Consider the following 25,105-nt stretch of genomic DNA (forward strand, 5'->3'; position numbering starts at 1 on the left):
TCCATGTGTAACATTTACAATCAAAGCAGCTATTTTGAATGTCACTCACACATACACAATCACACTCACACACACAAACACACACACAGTGACGTACATCAAGGATTGAGAGTTAGTACAGGCAACACACGATACACAGCATGATCTTATTTTAAATCAACTGGTTTTTGTTTTATTGGTCAAACATTATACATAATAACAATATCTGGTAGTTTTTTTCTTCTTCTTCTTCTTCTGTCTCTTCATCCCTTTACTTGCTTCTTTGCTTGCTGGCTTCAACCGTTTCACCATCGCTTCCCCGTTACCCATCCGCAATGACCTTCCTTACCCCCTCTTTTCCGTGTACCACTGTGTGATTTTCCACTATTTTGCATCTCTTTGTTGTTCTTTGTTGTTTGCTTGTTTGTTTCATTTTGTTTTGTTATTTCTTTAAGTTTGTTATTTCATTTCATTTTCTTTTCCACGTGTTTTCAGAATGTATGTGTTTGCGTGTGTGTGAGAGTGTTTGATGCAATTATTCCGTGTTGTTAATTGTTAATGTTTCCTACAATTGCTGTTTGCTTTAAATTTAGTTACCTTTTCATTTTCTTTTATATTTTAGCTATTCGTACCGCTTTTTTCTTCTTCTTCACCGTACGTGCAGCAAACGGTGCTCTACCATCTTGTTTGGTATGTGTCTGTGTGTGTGTGTGTGTGTTTATTTCTTGCTTCTTATTTTTGTTTCTAAGTTTTAGTTTTGTTCTTGTTTGTTGTTTTATGTTTATTCTTCTTCTTTTTCGCATTTACACTCTTTAACACACACACACACTTGCACACTTTGCATCATTTGCTCATACACACACACACACACACACACACACTCAAATTTGTTTTCGGCTTACAATATTTTCTTGTTTGTTTATTTGCATTCCTTACACACTGTAAATCGTTCGCACACTACGGATGATGGTTTGCTTCATGTTGTTGTTCTTTTTTTTCTTTTGTTTTCAGTTTTCGGTTGCTTGCTGTTGTATAACTTTTACGTTTTAATGCCTAATGTTTTTTTTCTTCTTCTTCTTTTACTTTGTTTTGTTTGTTTTTGGTGTGTGCTTATGCGCTGTAGAGAGCAGCAGTTGTGACGAAGGTTTTTTTTTTTTTAAGAAGGATGGTGGGTAATTTAATGGCAATTCATGTTATGAGAGAGTGTTGTTTCGTGATTTACAAATCGGTATTTTCAATTCTACCCGGTCGTCGCATAGATAGATTTTGCCACAAATATTTCCAAACCCACGCGCACGCACCAATCAATCCGTTTACCGTTTTGCTTTAATGGCTGAGTGGGGGATTTTTTTTTGCTTTGTTAATTTATTGGCGAACGGTGACCGCGTTTCGGTTTGAACCTGTACCTAGATGACAGTAGCAAACACAACTCGAACGAAATTAAAACCAAAACGAAATATTTCTACTGCAAACGTAAACCGTATACACCTCTACAAAGAGAACGCCTGAACTCGATCATTTTCAATAATTTTAAATCTGTTTTGTGGTTTATTTCTTCCTCTCATATCCTAACCATACGCTCATCATAGTTTTGGATTTTTGTTTGTTTGTTTGTTTGTTAAACAGCTTAAGTGGTAATCAACAATGAGGTTAGTGAATAAATAAATAGTGCAATACACATTCGCACACATCAACCCCCCGCGGTACAACGCGTTGTCGGGCGCGGTCGGGTTGACGGGATTAAAGCATCAGAGGTCTATCTTTATAATTAGAATAATAACGCGCTTAGATTGGAGGCAACACAAACTACGAGTCTGCTGCTGTGTATGTGTGTACAAGGACGATCTCCGATGTTGCAACAAGTAAACACACGACTAATAATTCAACGCACTACCTGGGAAACGCAATATCTGTTTTTGGTAACGAGCAGTGCTGTGCAATGCTGTGTGTGCTTTATCCGAGTTTTTTTTCCTTCCCAAACCAATATACACACACACCCAACGAAACATATGCTTATGAGTTTGAAACGTGTTTTCAAAAGGATAATTCTTCCCCCGTGATGGTGCAGATCGAACATGAACATGTATGGAGACACGCGAGCAATCGATCACTTGATCGAACAATCGATGTAAAAAATCAACCAAATAACACACACACACACCGCTCAGTCTCAGTGGGTTGAGAGGGGGGGGGGGGGGGGGGGGGGAGGTTCGGTAAAAGTAGTGTCGTGTGTGATAAGATAAAAGTATTGCAAAATCAATACTTTATCAATTGGCTGTCAACGGCCTGGTTCATTGTTGTTGTTCTCCTGTATTGGTTGTCGTTTCTGTTTTGCATCATCATGTCGGTTTTGTTTCAAGAGGAACATTGGAGTATTTTTTGGTTACTTTCAGTTTTCTTCTTTTTCTCATGTATGTTGTTTTCACATTCTTATACATATTTCGTTCGTTTCGTTCTTGTTTAGAATGCAATTTATCCGAGCTTTGTTTCTTTCTCTTTGCCTTAAGTTTAGTCTTTTCAAAAGTCGCGATTTGCTTCTGGGGGAGGTGTTGTAGTAGTAATACATTGTTAGCCTTTAATACACGATTAGTCTGTGTGTTTGTGTGTGTGTGTGTGTGCTAAATTGGGAAATTGTTTATAGCTGATTTGCACCGAGCTTTTGCACCACATTTTCCTTGGTGTTTGACCACATTAAGTGTTTGATGGTGGTGAGGGTGAAGGAGAGAGGGAGAGAGCAAAAAGGGGAGCTGAAAATGCATTTCTTTTCAACTGACAATTGTGCACACAAATGTAGTGGAATAACTTTCTTTTTTTTAAGGTTATTTTTTCTGTGATGTGCATGAAAAACGTGATATCAAAATTGTCTGAATGTGGTGAAGTAAGTTTCGTTCTTCAAAACGCGTATGTTCCCCCCCCCTCCCCCCTCGTTTGCTTACATTATACACCCTGGGGTGTATGTTTGTAATTTTTGTTCTTTTCAATTTTATTTTTCCTCCTTTTTTGATGCATCAAACATATCTACATAAGAACAGAAATTAATCTGCTTCGTTTAGTAGTGAGTGATCGACAAGGTCCTACTACACACCCACACGCACGCACCCACACACACACACACACGCACGTTGTGCATAGAATGAATAAATAAGGAACACTGAGAATCCGTACCGAGGTGAAACGACGTTGAAAGAGTTACCGTTTTGCAAATATTTCTTTTTATATGTCGCATTTTGAACACACGGCTTTATTGCACACTAAGAGATGCGACGAAGAATCACGGATCAACAACGATCATCAAAGGAGGCCTGAAAACTAAAAACGCGATCGTACACGGTGTTGTTGCGAATGCTTTCTTCTAACTCTCGTTTCGCCTCGTTTGTGGCTGTTTTGTGGGGTTTAAAAACGGTTTATGTGCTATTTTTAGTTGATCGTTAATGTGAACCATCCGACTCGATTGATTTTGTTTTCTTATCTGACTGTGCTGTATGAGTGTGTTTGACTGTTTTATGTGTGTCCTTGCTGTGGGTTTTTGTTTTCACTGTTCCATTCGCTCAAACCTTTTTGTATTTAGTTCAATATGACTGGCGCGCTTCCATTTCTTCGTCGCCCTCGGACCGGTCGGCCGATTATGTCTCTCTATTCTGTTTTCCGGTTTAATGCATAATAATGCGTATTTTGCAAGTATTTTATTTAAGATATCTACAGTTCTGTGATCGTACGTTGCGCATATCTCACACAATTTGGTGATATATTTTCTTCTTCTTCTTCTTTGTTTTCCCTTCGCCATCGCTTCCGATACAATAAAATGGGGCCAAAGGGAGAAACTGGCTGGGACGAATTAATTTTGCTCGCTTAATGCATAATTCAAAGTGTGATCTGAATAGGAAAACAGTTGCTGAAACAGTTCGACTGTCATTGGAGACTAATCTAGGACAATAGGATTAGAATTATTAAATACAAAACAACACAAAAAAGAGATCTTAAGCGCTCGTGTCCAACACTAAACCCAATGATCCTCTCGCGCAGGAAAGATGGCAAACGGAAACGGAAAAATAACGCGTAAAATTTCAATACACACTTTTTATCCCATCAACTACTATTATTGCAATACGAAAGGCTATGAACACGAAGTCTTCATTCGCTTCTTGGGTTTACTTGTTCTTCTTCCATTTTTTGATAATCTGCGCTAAACTTGTTTAGCGGCGAGGTTGGCTTAAACCCCTTCGTCACTTGAACAAGTCGGAAACGCTTTCTTTACCTCTCTTTCTCGCGCTCGTGCAACTCTTCTTTGTTTGTTGTGCTAACTTTCATGCTTTAAACGTTAGCTTGCAGCTATATTGGATTGCATATTTATATATGTATATATATATCATTTCGCGTCTCATTTTCCAGCTCCAATCTCTACACTGACGGTAAAAGAAAATTTGTGGGCAATTTTGTTTTTTTTTTCTTTTCAATTTTTCTCCACCACAGTTCTTATCTGTTTACATCCTCCGCTTCTTTCGTCCTATTAATAATGACTCGTGCGGTTTCGCGTGTTTTTATTTGTTCTACTTACAGCGGCGGTACGCGAGATGCAATTTGCGTGTTTTGCTTCGTAATTTTTAGCATTTTTACTCTAGGGGTTGTCTCTCTTTTACTCTCTTCTCTCTAAGCAATTAAGTGTGTGTCTCGTGAAGTGTTTACATTACAAATTTAATCTTCCTCAAACTTACTCATTCGATAAGGCGACACTAGTAAACAAATTCTCGCATTCCACACACACACACACCCACACCCGATTTGCTTGTGGGCAAGGAGAGGATGCGGCAGGAGAAGGAGGGTTGGTGTAGAATCGTTGGATTGCCGTTTTTGTTTGGAGGGGTTGTTTTTGCTTGATCGGTAATTAGTTACTAAAAGCTACAATTCAATGCCTTTTAAAGAAACAAAGGAAGAATGTAAACAAAATTCAACCACAGCGCACAATGATTTGGTAGGAACAACACAATAGACTAGATGTTTAAACAAATTAAATGAAAAGTAAAACACTTTTCAGATCAATCTTAGTGAGATTTCTTACTTCTGCTTGAAGTGTTCATTACCTTTACGTTTTGTCTAATTTTTTTCTTCGAATAGTTATCTTTCTTTAGAAAAATAAATCCACTTTTATCAATTGCAGTTGCAATTGCATCATTGTACGCTGGTCGTACAAGTGTGCCTCAAGGTTTATACAGTTACAGTGTCTTATTTTGTTTTTCCCCGATTGTTACTGCACTTAAGCATTGAATTTTGTGTCTTTCGATTAAGAATTCGTGGTGTTTGTGTTCATGTTTCGAGCGAAAAGGGGTTGTGAGAATATTGCCTTTTTTCTTTATAAGGAAACTACATCATTTTTGCACTAAACTACTATTCTACTATACGGTGCCTTACCTGCGCTACGGAAACGAGGAAAGATCAAAATTCCTTGTGTGTGTGTTTGTTTTTTTTACATAGCTAACAGGTAAACCAATAACGCACATTGAGAGGAAAAATAAGTAAGTGTAAGTATGTCTGGCTGGCTGTGTTCAAACTAAAAAAACGAACCCCGTAAGATAGAGCTAAAGAAAAATACGCTCATTTGCATACACTACTAAAACTCACACGCGTGTGCCGTTTTTTTTTAATGCCATTTCATAATGCTAGAGAGTTGTTTTCCGTTTTGCCGCAATATTTTGGGTATTGGCTTCGAGATATTTTAATTCTTCCCCCAGTTTGTCCTTGTCCTTTTACTATTATCGCGTTCCAATTAATATGCCTATTACATTTCTACGGAGTGCTCTTGCGCTTTAGCGTTTACTCGCATAGTTTGTCGCTTCTCCTTTTCACTAATCCCCTTTTTTCTTCTATATTCTGGATTTGTTTATTTTAATTCTCTAAATTATTTACCCGCGCTTATGCCCGCGTTCTACATTCTCTTTGCTGCTTAGTTTTGCTTTTTCCATCGCCACCATCAATATTCCCTTTTAGCTGTTACTTTGTTTCTGTTTTTTTTTTCTTGTTCTTCGTCTGATCTTTTTATCTTACAATATGTACAGTGTGAGTGTGCAAAAGCATGCAGCAACGTTAAACCTCCGGCCCGGCCCTCCGGTGGCGCGCTATTGCTAATACTCGATGCAAACTAATGCAACCTCCATTCATCGGGCGATCGTTCAAATGTTACACGAAACTGGCAAAATCGATTCGTCCCGGCTATCGGCTCGACCAACGGGGAACAAGGTACAAAATACTTGCGTTATCGATTGATTCATGTGTTCGTTTAGTGTGAGAGTTTGGTTGCTGTTGTGTTACTGTACTTTCATTGGTTTGGTATGATCAGCGCAGTTCCCCCTGTCATATTAGGTATGTATGATTTGCATCCGTTTCTTACCGCTTTTGCACTGGAATACTGGAACCCCATTTGCCGGTACGTGTTCGAGGAGGGGCCCGCGAACTTCGCGTTTCATATTGTTTTCTCTTTTTTAAAATGCGTTTCACACTACCAGCAGAGCTTATAATCGTGTTCTACGTGAATTGTTCTTTTACCTTTTTTTTATTCTTCTTTGTTATTATATAGAAATATAATACACTAATGAGAAAAGATGAAGATGAGTTTACAGAAGAAGAGAGTGTGTGTGTTTTATGTGCAGGAGCGGTGGTGTGAAAAGGGTTGTTGAAATGGTTCGTTTAAATTCGCGCGCCTCTTCTTCTACGATAGCAGTTACGACGACTCTACGAAAACAAGGAAGGAAAGGCCTCTGCTACTAACAGTTGCTAACTAATTAAATCACAAGACGAGAAGATGAAGAAAGGAACATGCAAGAAAGAGAGAGTCAGAGAGAGAGAGAGAGAGAGAGAGAGAGAGAGAGAGAGAGAGAGAGAGAGAGAGAAGTCAAAAGAAAAAGCACAACTCGTTTTCCCTGTTCACCGACGGATGGAAATGAAAGCATAAGTCTTCTCTCGTCACACTAAGTGTTATTAAAGCATGTTCCCATCCATTCTTCGTTATCATTCATTTTTCAATCGCTTTTCTTCAATTATCTAAGTATAGTTGAAATAGTAGTAAAAGTTACATAGAGTAGTAGTTACAGTTTTTTTTGTAGAGAGTATTGATAGCAGTAGTAGTAGTAGTAGTAGTAGTAGTAGTAGTAGTAGCAGCTAGCAGCAGCTGCAGCTTCCGAAACGCTACTGCTATGAAGGACAACGGATGTAAAGCTATCGATTTCATCGTGTATGTGTGTGTGAGTGTGTGTGTTTCTCTCTGTTTCGTGTTCGATCGAGAGAGGCGCAGAGGGTCGAGGACATTTAGATGGGGCTAAGGGGAAAGGGTACGATAAGATGAAGAAGTTGAAAGACCCAAAATGGTGACAGATGGTAAATCGTACTTTTTTTGTTGTTGCTTTTTACTCGAATGCTTCGGAGTGCTCGGGAGTTCGTTTTTTGTTCTAGGCCTCTGTACTGGACTTTACACAAACGCTGTAAGGGTTGCGCCCTTTTTACTCGTACCGTGTTTGACTACTACTTTGCGAAAAAATACGCATGCACGTACACTATTATATCGATCAAGAGAGTGCGAGAAAATGGTGTATGGTGGTGTGACGGGTGAAAGCGAAGGATGTGATTCATTTTTTACTGGGTTTTTAATAAAACAGTGTGTGAGTGTTTCTTTTAACGATTTATCTGCTCGCATCATACCGATTCGGTTTTTTAGATGTAGAAGAGAGGGGCGTTTCTTATTAAATCTACTATGTTCTACTAGAGCCTGCATCAAATTGTGAACGTTTTCCATCGCCCACTCGGTAAAGCACAGTGTTAAGAGCTTGTTTCGGAGTTCTACGGTGTTCGGTATTGTTACCTTTCTCCTTCTCCACCGTTTTCTCTTCACTCGAGGAGCAGCAGCAAATGCGTGGATGAGGTTATGTTCTCAAAACGTGTTTCGTCTACGATTCTCCTTAAACGTTTTTCACTTCCATGATTAACCGATATCTATCTCGGCTTTCCTTTAGCTGCTTCGGCGCATAATGTCTCATTGGTGATCGTTCCCGGCGTCAACCTTGCAACACTTCCGATTACACAATAAGCCTTATGGTTCTCTGTATTAGCTGTCAGTGGTTTTTAACATCTTCTTGTTCTTCGTTATCGTTCTTTTTTCTTTTTGGTGTGGTAAGGATAAGTAACGGCTACAAACTCTTCAATCGCATCTCTTTCCCTCTTGCCCTCTCTCTCTCTCTCGCTCTATCTCTCTTTCGCGCTTTGTGGTGGGATTCAATATAAACGTTCAATTGTTCATCAAATGTCACTAGGTCGAGAATGTCCTTAATTACACATCGTTCGCATCCGGGGATTCGCTTATCTCACACACTCTTGGCAGCATGGTGATCCAACATATTCCTCCTCGAACAACCCCCAACCCACCCCATCACTCACGACGGGAGGTCCTGTGTCGGTGTTGTGTGTTTTTGTATGTGTTGCGACGGGGCTCTGTCCCTGCCCCCCCCCCCCCCCCCCCCCCCCCCATCGCTTCCAGTTGAACACGCCCCCCACGCGGTATGGCGCCGCTAGCGATCAACCGATGATGTTGTTTGTTAGATGTCGTGGCTTTTCCTTTATGTTTTTTTTTATAGTAAGATTCTTCATCATAAATTACACTACGCACTACTACGCATCGTATTAATGTCTAGGGGTTTTAACCGTCCTTCGGACAGCTCCGATTGCTGCTGCTTTTATAGCTATCGATTTTATTCTTTTGGTTTTTGGTTTTTTTGTTTTTTTTTTTTCTACCCACGCCCCACATAACTGTCACTTGACGTGTGTGTGTGCGCGCTTTCTGCTCATCGTATGTTTTTTTTTTCTTTTCTTTTTAATTTAGATTTTGAATTCGATTCTATATAGCAGCGCGCGCCCTGAACGTGGCCTGATTCTTTTGCTCCTTTTAATCCCGTTTAATCGCAACGGAATACGTTACCTCCTTTACTCTATTCTCAAAAGTACCGGTATCTATCCGCAGAGTTGGTTTTGTGAGTTGAGTGTTTTAAAGTAAATACGTGTGTAAGTGTTTTGTTGTTGTTGTTTTGTTCTTATTAGTTAAGCTGGTAGAGATGCTGCTTTAGCCTATCGATACGCACACCACTTGTTTTCACTTACTCTCCCATTATCCCTCTATCTCTCTCTATATTTCTCTCTCTCTCTCTCTATCTCTTGCGCTAACAGGCAGCAATCGGTTCCAAACGGAGACCCTCCCATCGCTCTACGCGGTCAACAATTCATGTTTAGAGATTCTTTGTTCTTCTGCTTTTCCTTTCCCGATCAGCTCGATCGTCTTACAGCGCTAGACTTATCATTAGTTGTAATTTCGGGAAGCTTTTCGCCTTCTCCTGCCGGGCGCAAACATACGGGACAGTATTTTGGTACACGGAAATACATTCACATACACATTATTGTTACACATAATACATAGAAATAAAGTAAATACACACGGTGAACACACGGTTCAGTTGTTGACGATTGATTGTTTTTTTTCCCAAGTTTTTCCCCACCCACACGCACACACGCACAGGATCACCACACAACAAACAGCATTTCATGTTACGATCACAGCCACAGGTGTGTTTGTGTGTGTGTGTGTGTGTGTGTGTGAGCGAGTGTGTTCGTGTTGCGTATTTGTGAATAGAGAAGTTGGTGCGGTGAGCAGTAGACGAAAGAGATTAGACGGGTTTCGATTCGAAAACGATTCAAAACCATTACCGAGAATGCATCCGGTATTGAGTTATTGGGGAAGAGAGAAGAGAGAAAATGCGTAAGAATTTTCATACGATTATTTAGAAGGCATTTATATTTGACAAAAAAAACTAGTAGAATGCTGAAGAGAGAGAGAGATGTAGTGGTTCTACCAAAAGCATGCTACTGGGAAAATTGTTTTGTTTCAACTATTGAATTAATAATCTTTTTTTTTTACTTTAAAGTGTAGCAAACGGAACTGGAGAGCTGGTGAACAAAGGGAAAAAAGTACAAAAATGCTCAATTTACTGTTTGCTGGCGGCAAAATGATAGCACAGATCGAACGGAAACGGAAAAAAGTATGCATTCGGCAATCATGCACATGAGAACTGTGTGTGAGTGTGAGTGTGTTTGTTTGCTTTATATTAAGGTGAATGATGATTATGGTAAGGGTGTGCGCTTCAAGTGAACGCAGTGTAGTTGGTATGGGTTTCTTTCCGGATGCAAATGCAGCTAGATATTTCATTACGCAAGCATTGGCACAGGTGCATCATGCTTAGCCCTAACAGTAGTTAATTCGACGCCTAGTAGCTTCGCCTTCGTCTCTTAATGGATGCAAAAATTAATTAAAAAAAAATCCATAACGTTCGTGTGGTACTGTTAGAAGAAATTTCTTTTTTTTTTATTATCTGTGTACTCTCTAATCGATTACTAAATACAGCTTTTAGATCTGCCTCTGTATGTAATTCTTTTCTGGCTACGAAATTCTCTGCTGCGCTTCGCTTTCCGTAAAATACTGAGATTGCTAACAAATTTCAACAACAGTGTGCCTGCAACAATCATCTTGCAAAACGGTTGCAATGGTCCGGGTAAGGCCTAACTACTCTTGCGCAACGTGTCCAATACTAGCTCCCTTGCTCTCTTGCTCCTGTGGTAAATCGATCGCTGAAGGTCGGTAAACAAAAACAGACACGCGAAAGCGCGGGTGCGCGCGCGCGCGCGCGCAAACAAATCAACGAATCTACTCTAAAAAAAAACCCACAAAATATAGTGTATAAGCTTTAAGTTCTGCTGCCTTCCTGTCCCTGCTCTAGAAATGTAATTTGCTGTTCTATGCTGCGGTTTCTGTTGTTAATGGCTTAAGGCTAATTCAGGGGGGCGGGAGGACACCAGTGTTACGTAGACTCCACGATAGTTTGGGAGCGCGATAAACAAAATCGTTACGTAGGGGGAGGAAGGATTAGGATGACTTTTCGTAACGCTAACGCTTGATAATGCGCAAAGTGCGGAACAGGAAGGCGAGGGGTGGTGCGCGCGGGTAGCCTATACAAAGTTAAACGCTTGCGGCGGTGCGCATCGCTTGCGGTGAGGAGAAGGCGCGCAACTGTGGCTGCTGTTGTTCGGCGGCTGCGGCGCGCGCAACCGTGTGCAAAATGTGTGTGTGTGTGTGTGTGTGTGTGTGTGTGTGTGTGTGTGTGTGTGTGTGTGTGTGTGTGTGTGTGTGTGTGTGTGTGTGTGTGTGTGTGTGTGTGTGTGTGTGTGTGTGTGTGTTATATCATAAAGGTTTAATTGTGTCTTTGTTGTCGTTTTTTTTGCTGTGAGACTTTGGCTAACACGTGAAATAATAAAGGTTTTAAAAAGAAATCCACAATGGGATTGGTAAACAGTACTACTGAAGAACAATTCCGCCACCCGCCAACCGGATAGATAACGGTCTATCGGGAGGGGGAGAACGGACCAAACGGTACCAATGCAAACACACCAACCCTTATTGAAGAAGGATTTGGAATTGAAAGGATCCTGACGCTCTCACGAGCATTGAAAAAAATCATTCGCACACACACACACACACATATACGCGCAAAATGCACAGGCACGCGCGCACCGAGGCTACAACACACCCGTCTTTCGCAAACTTGCTTGTGGCTTTTACTTTCTTTGGCGTAGCTCGGATTCATTACCGTGGTAGCCGTTTTTGTTTCTGCGGGAAAGCGGAAAATAGAAGAAGAGAGAAAGAAAGAGAAAAAAAGAAGAAGAAAGGTTGCTTCGGTTAGGCAAAAATCGTTACTTTGGGGAGAGGAAGACGGACATCGAAAAAATAAATAAAGAAACACGGGCACACAGGCAATTACAGTAAGTTGCAAATTACAACAATTTGCAGGGCGGTGGCAATAGAGGCGTTTAGTAGCGAACGGCAAGGAGAAGAGAGAGTGAGAGAGAGGGAGAGGTAGCGTACATTGCTTGTTACACTGATTGGTTTTTGAATTAGTTATTAATTGTGTGTTAGTTTTTACATTAACACGCGCGCTATCATCGTTAGTGGCAACGGGGTTTATTAAAAACAAATACATATTTATATGTGTGTGTGTGTACATGGCAATTAGTCTGTTAATATCACACAATTGATTGGTTAGGTATACCGCAATGAGGAGGGTTATATGATTCTATCCCTACTGTACGGTTCATAAGTATCCTTTAAGGCATTTCCAACAAGAATCAAACCAGATACTACAACCGTCTTTGCCTATTGCAATTTCTCATTGATTAATTTTCCCACAAAGATGACACGACAAACAACACTAAATTCTGGTTGCTCCGGTAGTTTAGTGTATCGGGTGGGTGGAATAGTGTGAGGTGGTGAGATGTGATTGTGAAATGCAGCTGTTGCTAAACAACACTTTTACTACCTTCAACGTGTTGCATAAACTACAAACATACTTTCCACTAAATGATACAGGTTCAAAATGATGAAAATAAACACACACAAAGCAACTATCTACGTAAGCGAACATCTAAACGGACGTAAACTGGTACGTAAATTAAAACTAAAATCCAATATAAAGCGCTTGCACACAAACACCAAACAAGCAATCAGTCACACAACATCACATGATTAATCCTTGGCAGTTCTTGTGACGATCCCAGTATCGATCTGCATTCGCTTGTGTGACTGATTGTCGCTTGTTTGGCACAACAACACAGGAAACGGGGGGAGATTTTGCCAGCTTAATTAACAACGAAGGGGTAAAGGACTACCAGGGGGAACACCACAAAATACGCACAAAAAAACCGTGCGGAAAAACAAAATCGGGAACGGTTCCGGTAATACTTACTGGTCGGGACTCTGGTCGGTATCACTTTCCTCGATCTCTGTCTTGTTACGTCTTTTTTCGCATATTAAAATAATCGCACACAGTAAAACAACTTCCACAATAATACCCAGGAAAACGTAAAGGGCCGCATATTTTCCTAAAATTACGTTCAAAAATAGGGATTAGTTCGCTGCACAAGCAGGTGATTTGCTTCGTCACTATAGTATTACCTCTTACTCTAACGGTGATCAGAACCTGTGCCGGTTTGCCCGTAAACTCGGTGGCATTGTTTCGTGCCTCGCAGGTATAGTCGGCGTAGTCGTCTAGCTTTATGCTATCGATGATAAGCTTCGCGTTCTCGACGCCCCTCTCGTCCTCCTCCAGCACGATGTGATCTGTCGACGCGTTGTAAGTATTGTTGCCTTAAAAGGGAGAAAATAATTAATCACAGTGCGTGTGTGTGTGTGTTGAATAAAATATGTACAATATAACGCTACCAAACCCGCCCAGCCATTGGCAACAAAATTCCCTTTAAACAGGACAACCAGCCCCATACGCCTCCCCGTGTGCTTTCTCATCTAAACGCCGGTTTGTGTGTATAACAATAAGCTCTAAATTGAACAAATATTAAAACACTAACAGACAAACCAACCCCGCCCCGGCATCCTTCATTCACATTCTGCCACAATGGGTGGAGCGACAGTGTGAGCAAGAGTGAGCGTTCCTTCTCGCCCGCGGATCCGTGCTGATCCTGTGGAATTTCGTCCCGTATTATGTTTCACCTTCAAGCATGGCGCACCGCACCGCCCGCACCGTTTGAACGGTGGACCGAGCGATAATGGAACGATTGCACACTTGTCTAGCTGCTAGTCACGTAATGCTGGAATCACCACGCGCAGCACTGAACACGAGCGTGTGTTTGTGTGTGAGTGTGTGTATGCGGCGGACGACAAGAAGAAGTGGTCCTAGGCAAAAGCGCCCCCGAAGGGCGAAGAGCGATTTACTCGCGAGTCACCGACGAGTGCAACACCACTTCGGCGTGTGCTTGACAACGATGGGGGGTCTTTCGATGCACGCCAGCAGCACGACCCCCTCTCAGGTTCGTCTTCCAAGTTTGTCGCTCGCACGCCCAAGGCCACAGTAAAGGAAAAAAACAGGGAACGCCAACCGGAAAGAGAAACAAAAGTCCATTAGGGAGAGAGCTTCTCGGGCGATTCGGGTCGCGCAGGTGGATGGTGTAGGGGAGAAAGAAAAGTCTCCCCCCTGCTGGACGGAAAAGTTTGTCCAGTGTCTTGCCTCTTGCCACACATACACACACACACACACGTCCCATGTAAGTGGTTGTGTGCGCTGGGGAGCGCGCGTGGGTGAAAAAACTGCCTTCGTCCGGAAAAAGGTATACATAAGCGTGTGCGTGTGTGCGTGTGTGTTGAAGTAGTTCAGCTACAGGAAACGGGCCAGCTTTGGTATCGGCCAGGGATAATTGTCAGCTGGAAAGAGTCCCGAGACGATTGGGTTCGGGAGCATGGGTTCGATCAATTTGTGCTTTTAGCCCGAACATGCATACAGACACACAGCGGAACACACTGTAGGCCTTGCGGGCTTAACCGTAATTTCTCTCGTTTCGCTCATATCGTTGACAGACGTTCATTTAGAAACATCTCTTAGAAAAAGAAGAGAAACAAAAATACATCCACCTTGCACCTGCCAGAGAACGGATAAGACGTTTCGTGTTGCTTGCCGGGACCGTTTAAAGAAGCCTTGGAGAAATCGGTAAAGATAGCTGTAATGTAAGCAGCACAACAACAACAAAAAGACGCCGCTTGGGTAAGACCCTTTAGTCTCTCTCTCTCTCTCACACTGGCAGTGATTATTCGAAGCAGCTCGTGCTTCACTCGGTGCTGCCCCACCACCGTCGGCCGTGTATATTGCAAGCACCCCGGCGGGGTGGTGACGGCGCCCGGGGTTAAGCAATTTAATTTATGCTTAAAAGATTGCGTGACACCATAAGGTGCTTTGGCTGTTAGTGGAGCTGTCGGTCTTAAATCACGCAAAACGGAAAACTGCTTCCTTCCGCGACACCTGTTTTCTTGCGCTTCCTTCGTGCGGCAATAAATACTGCGCGGAAAGAGGCAGCGATGGAGCAGCCGGGATCTTTGCGCTATGGATTACACCAATTTCGCTGTACGGGGAATAGGTGAAACAATTCCCACTGCACACCAAACATCCAACAAGTGGGGGGTCTAGGAATAATGTGTAAAACGGGTTTTACATCACGCCACACGTCCGAACATGCTCAGCAGCAGCTCCTTACATCCTCTGGACAGTGTGCTTGTAATAAATATTTACTCGATGCCCGTGTATGCGATCCATTGTTTACACGCCAAAGACTGCCCCCGTTACAAGCACATACACCAAGGAAGGGGCAGGGGGGAGGGCACACACATAGTGTGCAGATGTAGTTAAATTTAACCTTTTCGCCCAATAAACAAAGCTGCATTTTTTGGGGATTTTTTGGAGGTTGATTAACGTTGGTTTTGTTTAACGGTTCGCAAAACGGGAACGTACGACGGCGTTTAAAGGTCAGTTTCAGGCGAAGGGAAGGCAAGTGTCCGTCATGTCTACAGGCAACATAAATTCGATCGGGATTTTACGACTCGCAGCGTCTTTTTTTGTTTAGTTGGCAACTGTAGCCACGCCGTATGTATGTTCCCGTCAATCATCTTAAGTCGAGTCGTCGCATCCCCTGTCAGCAGCGAGACCGAGCATACACACATTCCCACAGTCTGCTGCGACGGGATGAACTACCACCATCGCTAGCAGTCGTAACCAGTTTTGTTTGTTTATTCAATTGATTAATGTTAATCGATGGCTGTCGATTCGATCAACCTCCTGTCCCCCTATCGAACCCTTCGATTGGTCCCGCGTGAACATTATTTTCGATGGTCCGATGTGTCGTCGTGTTTCCCCTCATCTTTAATTTATATCAATTTATGGGCTGTTTTTAATTTCTTCAAAAATAAATCGTTTCCGGTGTTTTGGTTTTGCTGGCGTAGATGGAATGTGATTTTAATGGAGTTGAATTCGGCCACAAAACAAACAATACACTTAAAAGATTATTTTATTTGTGCAAGACGACAGCCCCACCCCTACATGCTGCTTCCAGACAGAGCATATCAAAAACATATCAAGGCCAAAGCGTACGTACGGGACGACCCGTTAGCAGCGTGTCGTTGCCAGCCCAAACGTCCGACCAGAATGCAAATGTGGAACACCACCAAAGGATGCAGCACAACGGTTGGAAGGAAAAAATGGAAAATCACACACACACACACACATACGGGGGAAGTGACATCGTCTGCGAGAGGACGGGCCACACCGAGTCGGTATTAAAAATAAATTTTAAATTAAGCTGATAATGCTTAAGAACGGGGTAGGATATCTATATTGTTCCCTGCTATTAATAGACCCCCGGTGGGATATTTTCGTACAGCGGCTTACCGCGGTCAGCCCCCTCGCGGCTTTCTGCCCAAAACCCCCGTCGTGTGGAGCACCTGGCTGTGGCCGATATTGTTGCCAAAGCACGATGAGGATGATTTCTTCCCACCTCGTGCACCACAGACCAGCCAGCAAGCAGTGATCACAACGAAAGGTCCGAACGGTATACGTAGCCGTTTAATGTAGCGCCAAGGAGCGCGTTGGACGTCGAGAAAACCCCGGGAGGCGAAGAGAGGGGGCTTTTTTGCTTCTCCCTCTCCAGCATAAAAATAGCGACAATATCATGCTTTCAAGGTGAAACTAAAAGAAGAGTGGGCCGCCGATGGTTCCTGACGGGTTGCTGTTTGCTTTTTTTTTTTCTTCAAATGGGAGCAACCCACCCTCGTGCCCACAGTTGTGTGTGTGTTTTAGAGCAGGCAAGAATATTTTCATTCCAATAATGTGCGCGCCGGACACCCTCTCTCTTCGTAGGACGCTATTGTAAAGCCCCTACTCTGCCTTCTTTTCCGACTGGCATGATATTGGCGCTGACTTTTACTGAACTGGAACGTAGAGTGTATAGAAAACTGGTGGAGCAACGCGTACCACCGTCCGGTTTGAATGGCAAAAGTAAAGTGCTCGCCTAATGGGCATTGTGCTTGTCGGCGCTTCGTCGGTTTTGGTTTTGTTGCTATCCTTTACTGTTAAACAAAAGCGCTACTGTTGTTACTGTTCGCCACATCCCTCCGTACTCACCAACTGTCCAGGTGATTTTAGGATCTGTTCCGTAAGCTATACAGTGCAGCGTCAACCGTTCGCCCTCCACTATGTTAGTTTTGCCTATTTCTGTGCTTTCAAATTTAACAACAACATTAGCTGAAATGAAGAAGAGGGAAAAAAGCGAATTAGAATAGGATTATTTCTTTCCGATTTTCTCGATTGCATTCCGATTGCGATACTGTATGCTTACCAACTACGTTAAAACTTTTCGATACACCCAATTGTGGTACGCTACACGTGTACTGTCCGGCATCCGTTTCCAGCGCCCGACTGATGACGAACTTTCGCTCGGCCGCCAGTATCTTAAAGCGGTCTTTTAGCGATTCGACTTCACTTACGTTCTTACCGTCTTTTGCCCTGTGAAGGAGAGAGAGAGAGAGGTTAAAAATATGTATTAAAATTTCGCACAAACATAAACGTAGTGAAGCTAAAACGAATGATGAAAAGCATGAAAAAAAAACGTTGATATGATTTATAATAAAAAATCAAATTCCCATTTTGAGCTCTGGTTTACGTCAACAAGCCCGGTTTGGTTTATCGTTTCTGTGCTTTGCTCTTTTTGCCACTGCACTACAAGGCGAACACACCGGAGTGCGTCATCGAGTGGCTCCGCCCTGTGGCACTAAGCCACAGGGGGGTAGGTAGAGGTACTTAAGCTGCTAACACTCTTCGGCCTTCGGCAGAGGCTTCCAAATTAGCATCGAAACTTGCTCCCATCCCCTCAACCCCGAAAGCAGGGCCCAAAGTTTTGTCAATTTTCGTCATTCTAACAGTCCACCTACCGCCACCACGAATAAATTGATCGTGTCTCCCTCGTGTAGTTTCGCAAAAAAAAAAAAAAAAAAAAAAAAAACCCATCACGAACAATTACACACCGTGCAGAGCACGAAACTTGACGAAACGCGTGCCTTAAAAGCATGTGAAACATCGTCCACTCGGGTTATAATGCGTCATCGTGTCGCGTGTAACTGTTTCCATCGTCACCCGACACTCCTCAGCGGATGATGGTGCGCCCGGTGATGGTGGCAGTATTTAGGTCAAAAGTTGTTCTTACAACAACCGGGACGTTTTGGGAGACGTCTCATGTCGTGGGCGCACTGCCGAAGACACCTTGTCTTTGCGGGCTCTTGAAGGATGGCTTCAGAGAAAGCAAGAAAGGGAGTGTGTGCGCGAACGCAGCGTAATGTCAGAAGCCATTCGTGCGAGCAAAAATCATTCATCCCTTAAGGGTGGATGGATGGGTGGGTGCAGGTTTCTGCTCGTCCCCCCCCAACCACAGCCACATGCTAAATAACACACACACACACACTAACTGAAACTGACGTCAGCAGTTTTTGTGTTTCACTCTACAGCTCAACAGCCAGTCCGCCAAGGCAGCGGAGGAGTGTTAATGAGATGTTTATTTTGCACGGTATTGTGTTTGTGTCGGTGTGTCTTTGAATGAGAGGTTTGTGTTGCTTGGCAGCTTTGAGCAACAAAAAACAGCAAAATAACCAAAAAACAATGTTGTCAGATCGCCCCAAAGAGTTTGGAAAACCACGATGGAGGCGCCCAGTGGATGGTGTGAATTTAAATTTGCCATTTTTCAAAAACACACACGCCGACATTGCCTATGCATTTTTTTATTCTTATCAACACGATAACGCACATGTTTGTTATCTTAAAGAAAATATTAAATATTTAAAGTTAAGATACAGAAAAAAACGCTCCCAAACAACTGGAGGAATGTCATGGCACAAAGCCACGCCACGGGCCGGCACACACAAAAAGAGACAGTAGCAAGGTCACCCCGACGACGTCAGTCGCTTGGAAAAGAAAGAGATTTGTGTCAAGAAAAGAGAATCATCCCTTTTGCTTCGTGGCGGGCATTATAGCATGAGCATGAACCGCGTCGTGGGGGAGCGAATCCTTTCGGAATGAAAAATCGATAATTTGACAAAACCGAAATGAATGACACAAGGCACAAGGGGGGGCGGGGGGGGGGGGTGGTACGAGAATGGAGCCACGGCCAACCGACGGAGAGGAAAAACGTTGAGAAGAAAAGGGTGGCAGCAACACTCTCCACGGTGCTGTGCGCGCCTCTTGCGATCTTAAACGTTGTGATGTGAAAGAAAAACGCAGAGATGGATTGATAAATATTAATGGTAGCTGGGGTTCGCTTCTTTTTTTTTTGTTTGTTTCTTCTCCTTCTTTCTCCCACAGCGCGCGGATATCAAGTGACCTCGAGTGACGGGGTGCGCGAAGACAAATTATGGAAAAAAGCACCACAATAGAAAAAAGGGTTGGCGGCAGAGTGGCAAGGTAAGTACTTTCGAACGAAAGGATGGGGGGAAAATATATATATCGTATGCCAAAGCGAAGAGAATTATTTTTGTCCCACGGCGACTCGTCGACAAGCGTAAATTAATTGACCCACATAGAGCGAAGGCGAATGGAAGCGTTTCGGCTATCTCTGCTGCGACGATCGATTGGATTGGTTTTACTATGTTGGAATGGTTTTAAATATTATTCTTCTAATTGGAATTCTAATTGGAATGTGGATAAACAATTCAATGGTAAAAAAAAAGTGCAAAGCATCATCAATACATCTCACTGTATTAATTAAAAGGTTTAATGCATAGAACACTTACCAACTTAACTCAAAATTTCCTTCCTGTGTAATGTTACAACCGAGCGTCAATGCTTTTGCTATATCGAATATTTTTAAACTAGTGCTGGCTTGGTCGTAGTTAGGCAGCAGTACATCTGGAAAGAGAAAGGGTGGGGGGAAAAGTGGGACGGAAGGATAAAACACGGAAAGTTATTAATCGGTTGCACACATCAAAACGCAGTGCATTGCGCTAGGGGCAGTTACGAGCTATATAATAAAAGCATTAAACGTTAGAAACGAGGGGAGGTGGGGGGATGGAGTTTGTGCTCGGGTCCCGGATGGCAGGAAGACCAGAAAGGAAGCAGGCTCTACAAGCCTAATGCCACACCGGGAACACACCGAGCAGAGCAGAGGAAATAGTGAAACCGGAAACTGGAAAGCGTGATAACAGAGAGAAAGATAGAGAAAAAGAGAAAGACAGAGAGAGAGAGAGAGCGAGAATAAAGAACAGTTTTGTGCTACAACAGGCGGAAATGGGTTGTTTAACTGGGTGGGAGGGAAAAAGAACGTTGATAAAGTGAATGAAAAAATTTGAATTTTGAAAAGTAAAAGAAGAAGAAGAAGAAGAAGAAAAGGAAGCAGGAAGGAAATACCTAACAATATATAAAACATCGGGAACAACGAACAAGAAGGAAGTGAAAGAGAAATGCATCGAGAATGCAACTATATGTGGATAAAGAAAGACTAAAAAAAGGAACAAAATAGATGTATAAAAAAACATAGGAAATCAAACAAAATATAAAAATATAAAAAATTGTATTGCCAAGCTGCGTTTCGTACAAAAAATCAACTAAAAGTAAGATAAAACCAACATAGCAACATCGAGTAAGAACATCTTTTCTTATATATTGAGTGAAAACACACTCGCTAACTGCCTTTTCTGCTTTAAGAGACTAGCGAAAACAATCGAAAAAGCTACGAGTAAACACAAGAAACGTTCCACCTTTCTGTTCCAACTCTTATGCTGTGGGAACGTGAATACGCATTGAATAACATTCTAAACTTCCCTAAAATCCCCCGCCCATCTGCTCCACAAACCACTTCTCCTCATGACCCCCCTTTATTCCTCTCCAGGTTCATCCGTCCCACCGAGCCCCGCCGCCCAGTCCAACGGAAGATAATAATATCTGTTCGGAGGGCGAAATTCTCGCGAGACCGAAATTGAGTCGTCACAATTTGGTACGCTTTCCACGGAACGGACCCTCTCCTCCCCTCCCCAATCCCCTCATATTATACAAGCGCCTGGCCGGTGTGTCGTCCCCATGCCAAAAAGCATCCCCATTGCTCCCCAGTTCCCTTCCCTAGGTGATGAAGAAGTGGGCGCTCGTTCGCGCGCTCTGAGTGGTAAAAGGTTTTCCTTTCCCTTTTTCACTGTCTTGGCAAGTTATTGGAGGGGGGGGGGAGTATATTTGGAGCTGCTGGGTAAAGCAAACTCCTAGCGCGCACCTGTTCCATTCCATCTTCGTCGTTATTTGACTGATCTACCACCACCCTCTGCGCGCGTGTTCTTGGTTGAGTTAACCTGTCCTCCTTTCTCACTAGACGATGACACTGCTGCCGATGCTGCTGCTGCTGCTGCCGCCGCCGGCCGCCCCAACACACACTACGAGACACGGGGACGGAGGAGAGGGGCTCGTGGAAAAACGGGGTGGACAATAATAAAAACAGCTACTCTCCAAAAACAGGTTAGAGTTTAGTGCACAGCATGAGCAGGAAGGAGGAGTGTAAGGGGAGGCGGACGTGATGCAAATAGTGGATGAGAACGAGAAAAGATACATGACACGTAAGGTATTCGGTGTGTCTGTAGGGCAGCGGGGAATGGAATGGTTGTTCTACACACACACACACAGACACGGCGACCACAAAGCTATCTCCTTCCGACCATCCCCATCCCCTTCGGAGGTAACGACAAACGAACCAGTCAGTGTGTGCGCAGCAGGAGAGAGAGAGAGAGAGAGAGAGAGAGAGAAGGAAATGAAGCTTGCTGGGAGGAAAAGTGTTGGTGGAAAACCAGAAATGCCATGATTATTTAATGAAAACCGCAGTCATCTGGCTTTTAATTTCATGCGCCGCGCGACGAAAGATCCACCCCAACCACCAACCGTTCCTCTCCAATCTCCGATACTCCCCAAGCCATTAGACGGTCAGAGCGGCACCAACAACGCGGCGGAAAATCTGAGCCCGATGGTACGCGTATACACAGCAGTGGCAGCAGTAGGCGTTGCGCGCACAATATATTAAACGGGCGAGAGAGTGACAGAGAGAGAGAAAGAGCACTGGTGTGTTGGAGGAGGGGGGGGGGGGGGAGTGATGGGAGGTCATGCCTGTCTGATATTTATAAAATTAATAAATATTTAATTTGCCGTTGTTTACACTCACTAGTCCCCGTCCCCCGTGTGCGTGTGCAGGAGCAGGAGCAACGGGATGATTTGAAGCAACGAGTGTGTGCGTGTGTGTGTGTCGGTAGGTAGGTAGGTGGGTAGATGCTGAATTTTGGCATGGTTTTTGGCATCGGCCACTAGAAACGGACGATCGCTGGCAGTTTGGGAGAGATTGTAGATTAGTTCTGCTGGTGGCGGGAAGGAAGCAAGCAACATGCAGGTGGTGCGCGTTCCGGCTATTTGCAAGGCAACACACACACACACACGCATGCACATTTTCCAACAAGCACATGGCGGAGCACAACCTTTTCCAACCGGGAGGAGGAAAAAAGGTGAGATTTTTATAGTTCCCCCCAGTAGAGTAACTTTTATAATCTCATAACGAAAATTTCCTCATTTACTGAAGGTTTCGTACCCAATCGTAGCCCAAAACTGCTTGAAGTTCTCTTCCTCCACGAGGTAAAAAACCAAAAAACAAGTCGAGCATTTTATATTGGCCTGTTTTGGGTTGCATCATGTGTGTATGTGTGTGTGTATACCTTCCGGGGAGGGTAACGGCAGAGTTTTGAAAAGCAAAAACAGCAGCACCACACCACAAAATGAGCAGTTTGTGGAGGAAAAGCGAACGGAATAGCTTTACCTCCTGAGGTTTGCAACAATAACACACACACACACACATACTCATATACTCCGGGGGTATTCGGTGCAGTGTGGCCAATAAAAACGAACCCTGTTTCATTTATTACCTTCCCACACAGCAGCAGGATGGCCTGGGACCGAGATGTGATAGTAAATGGTAAATATTTGCATTCTATCCGGGGGGAGACGAGGACGAGGACGACCAGGTCGCTCTTTTCGCTTTCGTGATGCCGATGCATCGTTTATAGTGTTCAATCGAACAGGGTCTGGGGTCTACACTAGTGATGGGAAAACGCAGGTTTTCGTCGGAATCGATTCCTGCTAGTTCCGAAGTTTTTTGGAATTGATTCCGGATAGTAGGTCGATTCCAGAATTTACTTGAATTGATTCCGGAATTGGTTCCGCAATTGGTTCTAGAATAGGAATCGGCTCCGGAATTGGTTCCAGAATCGGAATCGGATATGGATTCGGAATTGGCTCCGGAATTGGCTCCGGATTCGGCTCCGGAATTGGTTTCGGAATCAGAATCGGATATAGATTCGGCTTCGGAATTGGATCCGGATTCGGCTCTGGATTCGGCTCCGGAATTGGTTCCGGAATTGGTTCCGGAATTGGCTCCGGAATTGGTTCCGGAATTGGTTCCGGAATTGGCTCCGGAATTGGCTCCAGAATTGGTTCCGGAATCGGAATCGGCTTCGAAAGCGGAATCAGTTCCAGAATCGGAATCGGCTTCGGAATCAGAACCGATTTCAGAATCGGTATCGGGTCCGGAATCCGAATTGGCTCCGAAAACAGATACGGCTTAGAAATCGGAGTCAGTTTCGGCATCTGCATAAGAATAGGCGTTTGGGTCCTACGTATTGATAACCGCAAAAAAACCAAATTTACTTGTAAACGAACCATTCTCATGGAGATTCCCAGATCAATTTCGCTTCTGAAACTTCTTATTTCAATTCAATAACTGATTCTTATTCCGAAGCTAATTCCAATTCAGAGTAAATCCTGATTCCGTGTCCGGAGCAAATTGCAATTCCCAGGTCGATTCCGATTCTGATTCCGGAGCCGATTCCGGATTTGGAGTTGACTGTGGAATCGACACTGGAATCAGAATCCATTCCAGCTACGGAATCGCCTCCAGAATTGAATCCAAACACGAAATCGAAATCAGGTAAGTCCGATTCCGAGCTCCCACCACTAGTCTACACACAGGGGATGGTGACAAGTTTACACGGTATCTCGAGGCCATATCGGTTCTGGCATGGTCACCGTCCAAACCCACCCGATCGGTGAGTGTAGCTTTACAAATCAAACAATTAAACAAGAGCGGATATCGGTGGTGTACAACGGTGCTGGGTAGACAACTTGCTGCGCGCGCGCTTTTCTGCCCAACGAGTACACAATTACGGTTGTGGGGCGTTGTTGTTTGGCCGTTTCGGAATGTGCATGAGCAAAAGGGAAGCGAAGCGCTATTAGGGAGCATCCTGCTACACAAAAAAAACGAAAAAAGCAATTTAATTGGCCAATGTATGAAAGTTTCGCCTTGATGTAGGCAATTCGCATCACAAACAAAGCGCCTAGAGGCATGCAAACTGCATGACAAAACATCTTTATTACGCTTCTAGAGTTTTTTTTTGCACATTTTTGCATTGAAAAGTGTTATTTAAAGAGAATTCAACTCAAACATGAATTGCTTTAATGTCTCTGCTTAAGTTGAATACAGCCAAACAATTCCAACAACCTTACGTCACAGACAGTTTTACCCACAGCTCTGGTTACAAAACTAACGACCACCTTCACGGGGGAGCATCTCCGTGTACCAAATTATTACCCGTGCAGCAAATAGAAAGAAAGCCCCAACCGCGATCGCAGCGAAGGTAACACGATCGCGCACAGTTTCTTTCTTCTTTGCCACCAAAAAAACACATCAAAGACGACCCACCCCAAAAAAGCCGGCCTCTGCTCTGGAAGAACGTTTGCATCGCACGCCTGACTTCTCGGCCCTGCCGGTGTTTCGGTCAACCTACGCCAGATGTGTTCGGTGTGGTACAGAAAGATTGTTTTGCCTTGCAAAATGCGAACTATTTACCAGGCGATGATGTGCGGGCGGCGTGTGGATGGTGGCGGATCGGAGGATAACCGCCTGTTTATGTTCCGCCCGATGTTCATCACACATCTTGTTACCCCGGGAGTTGCCGTTTTGTTTTGTTGGTAACACCCACACCACAAGAAACGCGCGGTTATAGTCATCCTAAAACGTAAAGCTAACCTTCGCCAATTCTTTACTTCTGACCATTTTGTTAGGACTGTTTGAGGGTTACTTTTTTACCTGCTGTATGGTGCCCCTCTCGATTTGCTTGCACTGTTGCAAACCACAAACAGCGCGTTTACCTTCAAGTGCA

At 43.6% G+C, this 25,105-nt stretch overlaps 1 protein-coding gene across 16 annotated transcripts in view; it reads right to left on the reverse strand.

Annotated features, from left to right (window-relative positions):
• The window catches only part of LOC1277571 (uncharacterized), a 69,625-nt gene that overhangs the window by 1,751 nt on the left and 42,769 nt on the right, over positions 1-25,105 (reverse strand). For 14 of the 16 annotated variants that reach the window (XM_061661188.1, XM_061661189.1, XM_061661186.1 and 11 more), the window contains 6 exons: positions 19,667-19,781; positions 17,227-17,393; positions 17,013-17,132; positions 13,010-13,201; positions 12,801-12,936; positions 10,334-11,668 (listed from right to left, as the gene is read on the reverse strand). In XM_061661188.1, coding sequence (XP_061517172.1) covers positions 11,617-11,668; positions 12,801-12,936; positions 13,010-13,201; positions 17,013-17,132; positions 17,227-17,393; positions 19,667-19,781 — 782 coding nt within the window. In that variant the 3' untranslated portion in view covers positions 10,334-11,616. Of the gene's footprint in view, positions 1-146; positions 9,345-10,333; positions 11,669-12,800; positions 12,937-13,009; positions 13,202-17,012; positions 17,133-17,226; positions 17,394-19,666; positions 19,782-25,105 lie in introns of those variants that run through there. The other 2 variants (XM_061661192.1, XM_061661193.1) reach the window with 2 other exon arrangements.

The sequence above is a fragment of the Anopheles gambiae genome, chromosome 3 (genome assembly GCF_943734735.2).
Source record: "Anopheles gambiae chromosome 3, idAnoGambNW_F1_1, whole genome shotgun sequence".
NCBI lineage: Eukaryota > Metazoa > Arthropoda > Insecta > Diptera > Culicidae > Anopheles > Anopheles gambiae.